The sequence below is a fragment of the Pyrgilauda ruficollis genome, unplaced genomic scaffold (assembly GCF_017590135.1).
Source record: "Pyrgilauda ruficollis isolate IOZ18807 unplaced genomic scaffold, ASM1759013v1 scaffold27, whole genome shotgun sequence".
NCBI lineage: Eukaryota > Metazoa > Chordata > Aves > Passeriformes > Passeridae > Pyrgilauda > Pyrgilauda ruficollis.
Window position 1 is genome coordinate 7,837,902 of NW_024524044.1, and position 15,676 is coordinate 7,853,577.

Consider the following 15,676-nt stretch of genomic DNA (forward strand, 5'->3'; position numbering starts at 1 on the left):
CTACGATTCTATCAGCTGCAGCCTCTCCAGCGCCAAGTACAGAGGGACAGTCACTGCCCTGGTCCTGCTGGCCTCAACATTTCTGATACAGCCAAGATGCCACTGGCCTTCTTGGGCATCTGGGCACACTCCAGCTCCTAATCAGCTGTGTCAACCAACACTCCCAGGACCTTTTCCACCAGGCAGTTTTCCAGCCGCTTTGCCCCCAGACTGTTAGGATTGTTGTGACCCGAATGTAAGACTCATCACTTCACCTCGATGAACCTCTGCAATTGGCCATGGCAATTGATCCATCCTGTCCTGAATGCTTGGCAGAGCTATCCTACTCTCCAGCAGATCAACGTTCCTGCTCACCTTGGGTCTCGTCTGCAAACTCTCTGAGGGTGAACATGATCACCTTGTCCAGATCATTGATAAAGACATTAAACAGGACCCAGTACTGACACCAGAAGTCACCACTTGTGACCAGCTGCCAGCTGGGCATAACTCCATTCACTGTTATCTCTGGATGGCTTGGCCCTCCAGCCAGTTTTTTACCCAGTGAACAGTGAGCCCATCCAAGCCATGAGCAGCCAGCTTCACCAGGACAATACTAAGGGAAACAGTGTACTTACGTTTAGATGAAGTTGATTACTCCACTGACCAATTACTTTGTATTCTGTACTCTTGTTGGTGATTTGATATTGAAAAATATCATAGCGTCCAGGAGCATCTCCATTTTCATTGAAAACCACAGGTGTTCCAGCACTCCCTGAAAAAAAAAATTAAAAGAAATAAATACCTTTAAAGGAATCTAAAAAGTATACATTAAAGAAAAAATACTAATTAGAAATTGAACAGGTTCTTCATAATGCAAATATAGTATGATAATAAATTCAAAAACCTCCCCCAAAAAAATGTATGATATTATCATCATCACAAAATCTACCCCATGATTCCATGAAAATAATTTTAAAATTTAATCCTTTGCTGTCCTTTAAAATTTAATCCTTTGCTGGTTGTTTGGTTGAGGGTGTTTTGTGTGTGTATTATAGAACCTTAGGAAATTCTAGGATAAAACAGAAATTAAGACATTTCTTTTGACATGAAGAAAGACATAATTTCACTTTAGGATGTGTATACTTGGCAGTAGGCAAAAAGTAGCAATCTTGTAATGAACTACATTAAAAATTTCCCAGTTAAGTACAAAAATATTGTTAATATCCTCAACTTAGGAGCCAATACTCATAAAGTAACTTGAGATGCAAATGTTTAAATTGTGTCACAGTAAGTATGCTGTTTATAACATTGACCACCTATGAAAAAGTATTTTATCAAAATAAATTAAGTACATGAGCTGTGCTTGTTGCTCTCTCCTGTATACATGACACTGTCTGACAGAAAAGGCCATTGCTGAAGCTGTCAAAAGTTATAAATCGACACTGTTCTTATTCGATCAACAAAATGTTCAAAGATTGAAAACTACGCATCTACCTTGGCAACCAGAGCAGCCAAATTAAAACACATTTTGATGGATTCCCTCAAGGTGACATCAAGGACCTGCACTCCTGCAGAGACTTTTCAAAAGGTACACCCCTTCCCCACATTTTTATATATAGATGAATCATATTTATAGTTGAAGTCCATTGAAGAAAAATTCAAACATTCTCTTGCAGTGACTGGAGATGAAATTTATCTTTACTGGGAGGAAAACCTAAACCACCACAAAATGCCCCCACAATGTTTTCATGTTTCTCCATGTAAACATCCAAGAAATAGCCAGTTCCTAGTAAATTCCCACACTATAACACATGTTAATGTATCACCTAGAGGCACTAAGTCCAGTGTGAGTGGTTTCCAGAGAATGAAAAAAAAAAGCTTGAAATTCTGGGTACCTATCAAGCAGAAGTAAGCTAGTAGAAGTAGGAGCAGTCTACACACTCCCAAGATTTCAACAAAAATTATTCTTGTATGTCTGTCTGTCTCTCTCCCATAAAGTAGTTTGTTCTCTAAGGCATTTTGTTTTGTATAACAGCTTTCATATAAAATTGATATCCAGTGAAATAAACAGTGTTTTGAGAGTGACAAGTGGCACATTAAATACTGTGCCAATTTCACAGTTCTGCCAGAAAAATTCTGGCTGCAAAAATTGGACGTGACCAACCATGGAAGAAGAGTTTCAAAAATTATGTGTGGTAAAGACTTAAGACCCCATGAAGATAGAAGAGACACTACAGAAAATTTTGGAAAGCTCTTCATGCTTTGCTCCCAATTCTTTTGACAGAATGAAGGGCAAGAAAAATCCCAGTCTACAATCTTTCAAGCAATGAAATTATTCTTCACTGCTCATACAGCAGGTTGATGCAATAAATTTCTTCCACCCAACAAAAACATACTGAGCTGTTGTTGGTATATAGTTATGGAGCTAACCTTCAAAACATTACTGTATAGTAACAATAGAATTCATCTTTCCACTCAGCAGCATTTGAAGAATTCATGGAAAACCAGTCATTTTTATGAACAGATAGGAAATGTTCTTGGTATACCTTAAGACTAATGGGAACTTAAAACATTGTTATGCTCAGCAATAAGAGTGTGAGCTTATAATATATGGCTGGCTTTAGAAATATCTTCTGGTGGTTTTGGTTGGGATAAAGTTAATTTTTTTCATAGTAGGTTGATTTGGGCTCTGATTTGGATTTGTGCTAAAAACTGTTGACAACACAGGGATGTTTTAGCTATTTCTGAGCAGCATTTACACAGAGTCAGGATGTTTTTTGCTTTTTGTCCCATTCCACCATTGGGAAGGCTGGGGATGCACAAGGAGTTGGGAGGGGATCAATTAAGACAGCTGACCCCAACAGACTCAAGGGATATTCTCTACCATAAAACATCATGTTCAGTGTATAAACCTGGAGAAGAAGAAGAAAGAAGGAGACATTTGGGTACATGGCATTAAGTCACTCTCTCTATGTGTGATGCTTTCCTGGGGATGACTGAACACCTGCGTGCCCATAGCATGTGGTGAATGAAGTCCTTTTGCTTTGCTTATGTGTGCAGCTTTTGCTTCACTTATTAAACTCAACCCATCTGTTTTCTCAATTTTACCCTTCCAGTTCTCTCCCCAGTCCAGCTGGTGGGGGAAGGAGTGAGTCTGTGTAATGCTCAGCTGCAGGGGTTAATCCACAACACACGTACAAAGTGACTGACTAGTCCAAACCAGAACTATCTTTCTTTTTTAGTGTAGTGCTGTTCTCAGCTAGAGCACAACAGCATCTCATGCTGAGCACCACAATCAACAGGGACATAGCAACTTGCTAAATTCAGCAGCCTCTCCAACTGAGTCCAGCAAGATTTTTCCCATACGGCAAAAGTCAAACAACCTTTGTCAAGTTAATAAAATCAGGCTTGCTAAAAGCTGGAATAAGTCATAGAAGATTTACACTCCCTAACACTGAGAAAAAACCACTATCCTTTTGTTAAACAGCGGATTTTAGAAAGTACAGTAACAGTCACAGTGCCTGCTCTAAAGTATATTTGATTGTGTTTTAGCAACGCTGCCATAACTTGTATATTCTGTTAACAAGTAAACTATTGCTTTAATCCATGTCTTATTATATTCATATTCTATTGTGGAATGAAACATTTAATGAACTGTAACTAGGAGGTATGCATGACTGGATTGTGTTAATAAACCATTAGCTGCATAACCAGGAAAGTAAAGTTAAAGGCATTTGAAGAAAACCTGTGGATTTGACCAGTGGTTCCCAAAATAATGACTGCAGGAGTCTTGAAAGTGTAAGGACAGAATGAAAGTGTAAGACAAACTAGATGCTTCAAGGCTATAAACAAACTACCAAACGTTAATTAATATTCTTTAGAAATGTTAATCTCATCTGAAGAAAAATATACCCTGGTGAATGACCTGAATGAAGAGTGCATCTGAGAATGGATAGTCCTCAAAATGAAAAGGTTTTCTAAGAAAATATACTTTGTTGGATAGTCCATCAAACTACAGTGCATACTTCTGTGGAAAAACTGATGAACACTGTAGAGAGAGCAGATAATAAACCATGTGGAGAAACACCGTAGCTGACCATAACAACTAATCTCATGTGAGGAGGCAAACTTGGATTCAGCATTCGGTACTCGAACAAATGCCGTGGAAGTATACAAGTGTCTCTTTTTCTGACAACCAGATATGCAGAACTGAGCACTCTTGATATCTGGTACTGCCACATATATTCTATCATTACCATTGCAGGGAGTTGCATCGTAGTTCAATCTTAAAACAGAATCTAAATGCTCCTCTTATTGAACATTGAGGTCTACCTGCAAAACTTAAATTTAACATACTGTGGAGAGAAAGTAACACAGAATACAACAAAGACCTGAGATAGTGAGCCAGGACTACATAAATTTCAGCTTAGATAAAAAGTACTTTGGGAAGCCACAACAAAGTTCTTGAGTAGGGTATTTATACTAGAGAACAAAACTGGCTACCTTCATTTGGGAACCACATTCATTGGAAACCAACATAGGAAAATTGTTCCTTTTACTTAGGATAAATGTTCCTATAATGCTAGTGTAGACCACCATAGAGAACAGAGAAAGCAAGCTAGTTTTTTAAAAACAATTTCACTGATTCAAATTTTAAAAATATTTTTAAAGCAATCATTTAATAAAATAGCTAAAGAGAAATGAGGAAACTATGTCATTGAGCTTTTTCATATTTTATTCTATATGTGGTTATGTTGCCCTGTGTAATTTTAACTCATGAATGACTCAAGTAATTTTATTCAATCTGTCACCATTTTAACAAAATTATTTTTAATTTATTCTGGATGTCCAGAACAAAAGTACCTGGTAGAATTTCCAGACTACCTAATAAGCTTGGCTAACTATGGAAAATCATGTGTGAGCTTTTACATTCTTCATCTCTTCTTCATGCCAATCTTTTTCAGTCTGGTTTGGGTTGGGCTGGGTTTTTTTAATATAAAGCCATAGTTACTAACTTATTTTGAGATCTCTTTCAAAAGTATCTCTTTGCTAAGCAAAGGACTTATTTACAATTTTTAGATATAAAGTAATACTCTGGCACTGAAAGAAATTCTCCTTCCTCCTTCCCACTTTGCAGCAATGAGCATTAAACAACACTGGGTGTTAAACTAGCACCTCAGCTAGACATTTCAGAATGTTTCTGTGACCTCAGCTGTTTATGAACCTTTCAAAATGCAGGTTAAAATAGCCAGAAAAGTTATTTAGGGAAGAAAAAATGGTAACATGTATGAGGTTTTTAAATCTGATTCAAGGCGGTGATGGAACCTTTTGAATTTTCAATGCCTTACACAGATACCAAGGAGGACACTTTCTGATAAGCAGCTGTTGTAGTTCAGGTCCTTTGTGCACTGGACTTGAAAATTCACATTCTTGTGAAGAAATCGTTAAACATGTACCTTGATCTTCTTGAGATGCTGCTCAGCAACTACCTAATCCTGCATGTGCCACCTTTGTCAAATTAAATTTCACATGATTCTAAAATATCTCCTCTTGCACTGCAGACTGTAATGTTAGATCCCTGTGATGTTACAGCATGCACTTGGCCAATACCTTCCAGTGAAATTCTCTTTACATTTCATGAAGTGGAAAATAAGTGGATTTACTTGTAAACCACAGGTTCATGTGTACTACTGGCCAAGTGCATATAAAAATGATTAATATATAAAAGTTCTTAAATTAAGAACAGCACTGAGCCTTATTTTAAAAAAATACTTTAAATTAAATCAACACACTTGGATTCTTCTTATATGAAAATCTTTTAAATTTTTTTTATCATGAGGCCCTGTTACTTCAGTACATTGACAAAAGTGTAAAAAAGTGGTTGTGCTGATAAGTCTCACAACTGCCATTTACAGAATATTCCAACTCCAGTGGAGCAGATTTCATTATAAAGCATGATACCAGATACAAATCTTTTATTTCTGAAATCATTATGTCTATGGATTTAGATTAATTTCTTTTTTTTAAATTTGAAATTAAAATTACTTAAATTGAGTCTTCATCCTTCGAGCTGTTCCACATAAACTACTTTATCTGCTATGAATCTAAAGAAGTGAGCCTGGATTCAATGGTAGGCTTAGGAGGATGGAAGTCAAGCAGCTATGTAGTGCACTATAATACAATTAACTATTCTGTATCAAAACTTCAGAATGCACCATCTCTTAGCATTCAGCTTTATGGAAAGACTCCTCAGATTTATAGGTTCAACTCTTATTTCATTAATTCATGCAAATAATTTCAAGTACCAGAATTAAGGGTTCAGATTTTTTTTTAAAGATCATTTCATTCTAAGTAGGTTTTAAAAAGAAAAAGTACTACAGAGAGGTACATGAATTAAATTGTTCACAGGAAAGTAAAAAGAGGGAGAATAACCATTTGAACTTTCAGTACCAAAAGTTCCCATAGAAGAAAAACGCATAAAGAAAAATTAAGCAAGATGGTAGTCAATGAGATAAATTAAATAGAAGGTTGAAATGGAATAAATTGAAAGAGTAAATACAGGTAGTTATAACATTTAATAGAAAAAAAAACCCACAGAAAATAATAAACAACTAATCAGAACTAGCAAAAGTTAATCTGTGAATGTCAGGCTGTCAGAGAAATATACAGTGTACCAAGCTATGTGAGGTTTGTAACAAATGAAACCATTATCTGCTCAATCTCCACACAGCAGACATTTTAAAACAATGAGCAACATGGTTACTAAAATATAAATTGATTATTGTCTTACACCCATTCAAAAGCTGAAATTACTTCTTTTCATTCTTACCCTACGTTTCAGTTCAAGATTAGGACAATAAATCAAGTTTTCATCCAGTTGCATTAAATACAGACCTTTACTGACATTTTAAATATCTTAAGATACTGGATACATCCACACAGATATGCAGAATATGCATACAACAGAGAATCTGTGCCTTTCTGAGGCAGCAGCTGGAGGCCAGATGGATACCCTGGGGTATCTTAGATGGCATTTGATGCCCATATTTAGGCAATTTATCTTACTTACCACAGGGCAAATTCTGGCTGTTCATGTATGAATGCACAAAATAGAATGAAAGAGAAACTAGGAGTGCTACAAGAAATTAATTATATACAGATTTAGGGTATATGTAATACAAATTATGGTGGTACCCTTTGCAAGGCTTATAGAGAAAGTAAACAATTTGGTATTGAAATAAACTGATATGAATGAATTCCAGGTCAGGCAGCACAACTTTACATTTTTGAAGTTGATGGATGAGAACTTAGGCTGTGATTTTGCACAGAAGCATGTAATTTATTTGATGTCTTCGTCCTCAGCATAGTGGAAAAATTAAAATTGTGTATTTCTGTAAAAGGAACAGTTCATTCCACTCTTGTATAATATCAGCCAGGGCAAGTACCATAAGCCCATGGTATTTAAAATAACAAATAACAAGTGGAGTTTTTTTCTTACAGAATCTATTAGAGCTTCTTCCCACCTCAAGCACAGAGACATGCATCATAAAACCTACTCTGAAATGAATAAAATTTAGAGATGAGACAGAACTCTAGCCATCAACAGTACAGGGGTAGTAAAAAGCAATTTGCCCCATCATTAATTAGTTGGTGTAATAGTGGGTTTTAAAAGTAGTGATCTAAATGCAAACTCTGGTTCATGCAGTCCTTCAGCTACTCTCAGCAAATATACTACAATGGTAACATTTTTGTTCTTACCCTGTAACAAATAACTCAACCCAGAATATAAAAACACAGAACTCTAGCTCCTCTCCTTACAGCACCTTGAGTCTACTATCAGAAAATATGTATACCTGTAATACGACTGTATCACAGATTAAACTTTGAATTTTGCCAAATAAAGAATTAAAATTGGTGACAGAGAATGGAGAAGGCAGTTTTGTGTCTCCCAGGCTGGACTCAGCCCATTCTCTGCTCAACAAGGCTATGCCTTGACCTCTCTTCCCAGTGGTGGGACAATGCTGTGTGAATGGCCTTCCCTACGCCACTGCGAGCAGGGAGGGGGAGGAGATGTAGCTGAGCTACTTCACAGGTAGGTGCTACAGCAAGGCAGGAATTATCACTGTGGCCTTGTCAGAAGCATCCATCAATCCTAGGAAAAGAATGTGATGAATGAGGTTCTGATGGGGAAGGAGCTACTGAAGAACAGAAAAATAGTCCCTTTGAACCTTCCTTGCCACCTTAGCTTTGTTCCTTTCACCTCTGGAAAAGAGACAGCTCTGTCCACGCGTGGGAGGGGGTTTTGAGGAAAAGACAGGAGGGAGAGAGTGAGACAAAAAGCTTGCTGTTTCCCACATGTAGCCAAAAAGCTCAGTGCTACCAGCATATTTGAAAGAGTAGAGCTTCTTTTTATTCTGTTCTCAAAAAATCCATAGAGACAGCTTTCATCTTAAAATCTACAGCATATATTGTGAGCCAGAGAAGATTGATTCACTTCTACAGCTGAAGAATCCAGCAAGTCAAAAAAGCCAACGGGCTCAGGGAACGGATATTGTATGCAATGGGAACAGATCACTCAATCCCCTAAAGATCAACACATGGTATAAAATTCAACTGAGAGATAAAGACTACTCTAGTAACATACTAAAATAGTAGCAGGGTGATATGACATTATCTGGTACAAGCTAACAGCTTGTACTCAAAGAGGAAGTTATAAGAGGGTGGTTAGGTTTCTCATATAAAAATGTGTGAATAGATGCATAAAGTTTTGTTTGCACAGTATTATAGACTGGATAGTATCAAATACTCTTAGGTGGAAAATGGTGATTTTAATGTTATCAAATACATGTGCACATTTTGGTTTTAAATGTTGTGGTTGGGCATTCTTTCTTTTTAAATATATTTTGCAGCACAAGTAGTAGCAAGCACATTTCTTGTAGTCCTTCTGAGAAGAGTTCATGGTTATGATTTTCCACACAAAAAAAAAAAGAAAAAAAAAAGTAGCTGACACATATGCTGAGACATAAGTGGGAGTCAAAGTCTGAAGAATCTTTTCCACAAATACAACCACAAGTAAGTTTTTAGAATTATCAAAATGAATACAGTTTAAGTAGACATGAATTTCTCTGTTAAATCAGGATCACCTACAGACCCCAGCAACACAACCATGATATGGGAACATTTCCAGATTAAAAGGGTGTTCATACCATTTATTTTTGTTGTCATGATTCTCCTGGGAAAAAAAAAAAAAAAAAAACCAACCAAACTTCTTTGAAGAAGCTGTAGCTATATAAAGCCATTCAAAGAGATCAGAAGAGACTGAGGACATTCAGGAGTGTCCAAGATATTATGCAACTTTTTTTACCTAAAACTCTAATTAGTTAGGAAGCACAGAATAATTGTCTTCTGACCATAAATCATTTGTTTATCTCAGTATATGCAAGGACTCACCAAGACATGTTTGAGAACTACATGGCATTAAGAGCTTGGGTGCACCCTGCCTGTATCTGTCTTCACCATTAACTATTGAGAGATACCGAGGATCCTTTTTCTGTGTGGCACTGTTCTGTTGTGCTTCAATTCCCCTTCCTTCTTTTTTTTTCTTTTTTTTTTTTTTTTTTGAAGTGGGGGAAGGTTGTTTCAGTTTTGTTGTTTAGGTTAGGTTTTGTTGGTTTTGTTTTACTATTCCCAGAAAGATGCACTTATTTCAACACTGCTGACCACAGTCACATATTTTTTGTCAGGTTTCAGGTAAGAGCCTATCAAGCTGACAATTGACAGTGTCTTTTAGATGATACCAGACTTTTCTCATCAGCTTGCACGTACTGAATGTGAGAAGGCAGAGAGGAGTTACAGCTGTCTGCTTCAGACTCCAGTCTGAGCATTTACTTCATGCCAGGATGAAAACATGCCAAGCAGATACATACACACCTCTGTGAACTTCAGGAGTCAAAGGACACTAAGATAAAGCGTATTAGATAAGGAAACAACTTAGTTAACACTAGTAACTCACAAGTGCCTGTACAGTCTCAGAAAGAAAGATTTCTTCCCTTTCAACTCCAGAAGAATCACTCTGCTATAGAACCACATGAGAGAAGAGAAATGTGGAGCTCAGTGAAAGTTGTGCCCGAAAGGTAGTGGGGCTCATATGAGGAAGATGATCAAAGAAAGCCACACACTGTAGGAATCAATGCAGACTGTGATGTGCAGGAACTAGTTAAGCTGCAAGGGCTGTCTGCAGAAAAAGTGGGCATCTGAAGAGCCATCTATATTTCTAGGTACTTTTGGACAAATGTTTTTAGAGTTTGACCAGCATCTCAAGCAGACTCTGTATTAATAGGTTCCTGAGGCCAGTGAAAAGCAAATAAAAGTTCTTTGCCTCAGGTAACAGCTGCCTGGGAAGCGAGGCAGCATCCTGGTGAGTAAAGATAACCATCCTTAGAGTAATTGTAAAAATGTCACCAAAATGGGAAATGGTCCAGCTAACACGATTCATCCCCAAAACAAAGATTGCTCTGCCAATGCCAAGAGAGCTTATATTTGTGATTTTGCTCCTCTGTCTCCAGGCTCTTGGAAGTCTTAGACCATGGCCATAGTTCTCAGATATCATTACTGACATCTTAGCATTCTGTTATTTCTTTTCTAAGTCTTCAGTATTTTTCCAGATATGATATATTGCTAGAATAAAAATGAACAGAAAACAGGCAAACAAAATCAGTGTCGCATAATCATAGCTGAAATAATGGATTGCAGAGAGAATGAAGGAATTAAACAATTTCCTGTTTAAGGCTTATGTGAAGTCTAGTTAGTTTACCAAAAAAATCCAATGTACAAACCCACAGCCAAGAGCAATTAGCTATAAGAATGTTCTGAAAGCACATGAATAAAGATTCCTCAAACAAGACACATCTGCATCCTTAACATTGTCTCATCGGGATTGTCATTATGTAACAGATATTATTCCATTAACATTTAGTTAGCAGACACCTGAAACTTAAATGCCATTTTCTTCTCTGTCTAACCGAGTTTCACATGCAGCTTATTATGACCGATGTACTTAGTCACCCATGAGGGTAATTCATCTTGCTGAACAAGATCCTATTTGACATTGAGCTATTTCCTGTGTTTTCCTGGAATTCAATCAGCTGTGTGTTAATTAAAATAATTAAAAAGGTTAAAAGTATATCAGGGCATTTCCTAATATTGATTTATATCACTTGTCAGGGATGAAAACCAACCTTCCTTCCAATGCTTCAGCTGGGGCTTAAACTCTGAATGACATTTAGTGAGGACAGTGCTCCGAATAGGAACTGTAAAATATCCATAAACCATTTTGTAGCTCAATTTCTTTTATGTGGTCTACATCAAAAATGAACTAAGTCACACAACTGTACACACATACGCACACACAGAGCTGCAGGCCACGCTTCAACTACCACAAAAAATTTGGAAAGGCATCAAGCAGAAACACTCTCAGAATCATAGCTTTAAATTTTCCAAAGTATCCAAGGTAATATTATTTCAGCCTTATGACCTTGTCATATCTTATTCTCTGATGTTTCTAGAATGCAAAACCATCTAATACAATTCACAACAAATGTTACGTTATTCATTAAAGTATTACCTTGTGCCAGAAGGAGGGAAAGACTACAAAGGAGTTACTGAGAAGCCTGATGTGCAAGTAAAAAATGCTTTAAATTCCTGAGTCCTTCAAGTCTGCACAGCAATAATTAATATACTGCAATCAAAGGATAAGTAATTTATAGGATTTTGCTATCTTGTTTCTTTGCAATTACAACAACCAATAGTGAGCAACTGATGTCCACTGAAAATTTACTCTGTTGCCATGGTTATTTTAAGGCAATTGTAAAGCTACTAACCTCCAAAGGCATAAAATTATATTAATGCTATAAAACATTTAAGAAGTTGTTTTAGTTTACAATATTTTACAATCCATTTATGGGTCATAGTTTTACTGAAAAACTGACTTAAATTTGGGAGTAATTTAAAACACCTATAACCTATATACTCTCTCCCATGCTTCTCACTTTTTAAAGACCCTACTTTAGAGGTCATACAGACTATCTGGGAGGTCAGTCCATGGAATCTTTCAGTATTAATTTTTCAGAAACATATACCAATATCTATACTAATTTTTATACCTTTATGGTTGTTGTAAAGGAGTATAACTGGACTTTCTTCACTGACTCTTGCCTAGGATACGAGGTTATTCACCTGTTTAAATGGATCATATCTGAAGCTGTTGATATCTGGGGCAGTAATTTACTTTTACTGAAGACAAATGGGGACAATTTTTTAACAGGAAAATAAGTCTTTATTAGAAGAACAATATACTCTCTGAACAGCTGATCTCTCCATCCAAGGAAACTGGTGATGGGTGTTCTTCAGTAAGACATTTTTTGCAGGTGCTGCTCTGTATTAATATTAAGGAACACAGGCCATAGTGTTAATCCAGTAAGGCTTGAGGCTGCACATCTCAATCTCATCTACTGGCATGAGAAATTCACATTCATAAAACTGTCAGTAGAAATAACTATTAGTAGAATAATAACTGTCAGTAGAAATAATAACATCTTCAGTATTACTGAAATTTTACTGCTAATCTCGAAAAACTTCATTTTGGATCCCAGATACCAAATTCATGTAATGAGAGAGTCTTTTTAGCTTGCTTTTAAAAAATTCTGAATCCTCTGGATCGTAGAGAAAAGCTTTCTTTTGCAGCCAAACTCCTAGTCAAAAAAACCCAGATGGTGCAAAAGTAGTTCTCCAAGAATATTTTTAATCTTAAATTTTAAAGGTTTCTTTGGGGACCTTGCTCAAGACATCTGAGCTCATGGTATTGGAACACTAGTTATAGTAAATGATATGATGAAATGTGGTAACATAGACATTCTTCAAATCTTGGCATTATCTTCCCTATATAATTTAAATATATAGTGACTAAAAGTCATATATGTCAAACAATACTGATTTCTTCCTTCAATATCATAAGGAAGACCGTCAAATTCTGTTTAACTAGATAATTACATTTGGTTTGCAACAGATTTTCATTGTGGAAAAACCCACAAATTAAAAAAAAAAAAATCTCAAACCCAAGAGATACATTTTATAGATGTGTTGTTTGGCTCAAAATTTCCAAAAATAAATCTTTCTAGTTTATCACTGTAAAATCAGAATAACATAAAAATATACGTCCATATTTTTTTCTTTTGCAACAGTTATCAAGGTTTTTAATATTTAACATGCTGGTTTGGTTTGAAGTCCCTAAAAAGATACTATTTTCACAGTTGGGCAAACCAGACACCATTCTTCTTTCAATGCATACTCAACCATAGTAATGACACTGTCCTGATTACCTGCTTGCCACAAAGTGGTTGTTTTTATCTGATTTAAATGTCAGCCTATCGGAAGCTCATGGAGTGCAGGGACCTGTTGAATTGCCAAGGATGAAATCACACACCTTGAGCTGGCAAAAAAACAAGCCTGGCAAGCAGGCTGAACCCAGCAACACTAGGCTGAGAAAGAGACTCATACATGAACAGAAGTTGAAAAGGAAGGAAAGAAAAAAGAGCACCTTGCTTCTGGCGCTATTCAGAACATCAACAAATAAGCTTCCAGAGCTCACTTGAAGGTAGTTTTAATTGGATTGTCAAATTCTTTTGATTATGCCTGGGTATCCAAAATCTCAGATCATGGCATTTAAAAATTATTCATAATCTAAAATTTAGTACCTAGATTCAATCATAGATTCAATGCAGTTGTTGGAATTCATGTAGCCATAGTTTCTCAGGTATTTAATATAAGCAGAGTTTTGCCAGCTTGTGAAGTCTCAAATAATGGCCACAGAAAACAGCATTGTGTGCTTATTTACCATCATGGACAAGTCAGAGTTTTAAAATGTCAGCAAACCTACTGTTCTCACTGATAACTGTGATGCAATATGAAGATCTAACTGCTACCACTATTTCAAAGACCACATAAACCCCCTAATTTCCTAATTGTAGCTCTACCTGCTTAAAATAATGTAATCATTCTTGCAGGTGGTTAGACAGGTGGTTAGAGGAAATGCTGTACTAATATTTTATTGCACTAGGTACCTGGCAGACATAAACTGGAAAGGGCCTTGTATAGATTCTCATTTCCTTTTGCTGTTCCCCTGTAAGAAAGTTGGACTGCTGTAGCTCAAAAGAGTAAAAATCAATATTGCCTCTGAAATATTTAGAGCAGAGCAAATCCCCTTACAAAAAAAAAAAAAAAAAAAAAAAAAAAAATTGTCCTCATCTTAGTGTGATTGTGTAATTAAAAACACAGTAAAAGTAAGGTATGATAGTGAAATCCCTGCTTACTATAGCCTAAGCAACTGCAATGAGACACAGCCTGTGTTAAATACTACAACTTGAACAAACTTTCTTCAAAGTTACATCTGTGTATTTATAAGGTAGTGTGAAGTCCTATGAGAATAAGATCTACGATTTGATGATCCCACTGTGTAAAATACAGCAACCACTCTACTTAAGCTGTGTTTGAGATTTTTAATTCGATTTAATTGTTCCATAAAAAATGATTTATAGACTAATTCTCCCAAATAATTACAAAGACAAGACTCTAGATGCTGATCTTACAGAAACTGCCTAAGAGTTACAAAAATTGTTTCAAGGAAGAATCCTATCCAAGAGAAAGAATACTTTGCCCTTACAATGGCCTGTCAGATTTCTGCTGCTTCTCTTAAAGTAAAAACGGCAGCACTTTGGCCCACTCAAATATTGCTGCTTTCTGTGCCCATATCATGCCTCCATTGGAGCAATGGTTTTATTACCCATCAAAACTCAAATTAGAAAAATAAAAGTATGATTTTTTTATTTAGGAAAATATTACAAAGCCTTTTTGGATTCTTAAGTCTATCTCTGCAATTATCTGGAGCCCATTCAGATTTGTTTCTTTTGAGGATAAGTTGACATATGAAACATGTAGTTACAAACATTAGTTAAATTAAAAAAGTAATGCTCATAAAATCCTATTTCCTTGAAACTCATCTGATTTTTTGCTATTTCTACAGTCCAAGGAAGTATTAGATCATTTTGTAGCTGATTGTCCAAACTCATCTAGGCAGGAAAGCCTGGAGGAAGGTATCCCTGAGCTTCTTCAGAGGTGCCAACACACCCACTCAGTACAGTGCACTGTACCTTGGCAGCACAGCCTCAGAGCCAGCAGAGCTTTCTCAGTACCACGCAGGGTCAGGGCAAGGCACCCACATGTCACAGCACTGCATCCTCACCTGCACTCTGACCTCTGAAAGCTTTATATGCAGTTCTGTAGAGTTTACATGTTTATTTTTTTGCAACCAGTGTGAATCCTCCAGGTATAAAGGTGCCAGACTAAGAATTTTCACCTTTCTTCACCTTCCTTCTTGCAGTGAGAGTATATGCATTCACATGCCAAGCTTCAGACGGAGTGGTCTCACCTGACATTTATGCAAAATTGTACCTCCTATCTGTCTGATGATATTTCACATTTTGCCTTCTATCACTCTTTTTCCACTTTCTCACAATGGCATTTTTTTTGTTTATTGTTATAAAATCTTGTGATCATCGCACTGTTTTCTTGCTCTGCTTTAATTTCTTGCTGCTTTTTTCTTTAGGATGAACAAAATCACATCGTGGGGTAGAGGTCAGCTTCA

The 15,676-nt window shown here is 36.5% G+C and overlaps 1 protein-coding gene across 1 annotated transcript in view; it reads right to left on the reverse strand.

Moving 5' to 3' along the window:
• GRM8 (glutamate metabotropic receptor 8) overlaps positions 1 to 15,676 on the reverse strand; it is a 309,985-nt gene that overhangs the window by 62,942 nt on the left and 231,367 nt on the right. Inside the window, exon 8 of the mRNA XM_041471487.1 lies at positions 615 to 751. Coding sequence (XP_041327421.1) covers positions 615 to 751 — 137 coding nt within the window. The remainder of the gene's footprint in view (positions 1 to 614; positions 752 to 15,676) is intronic.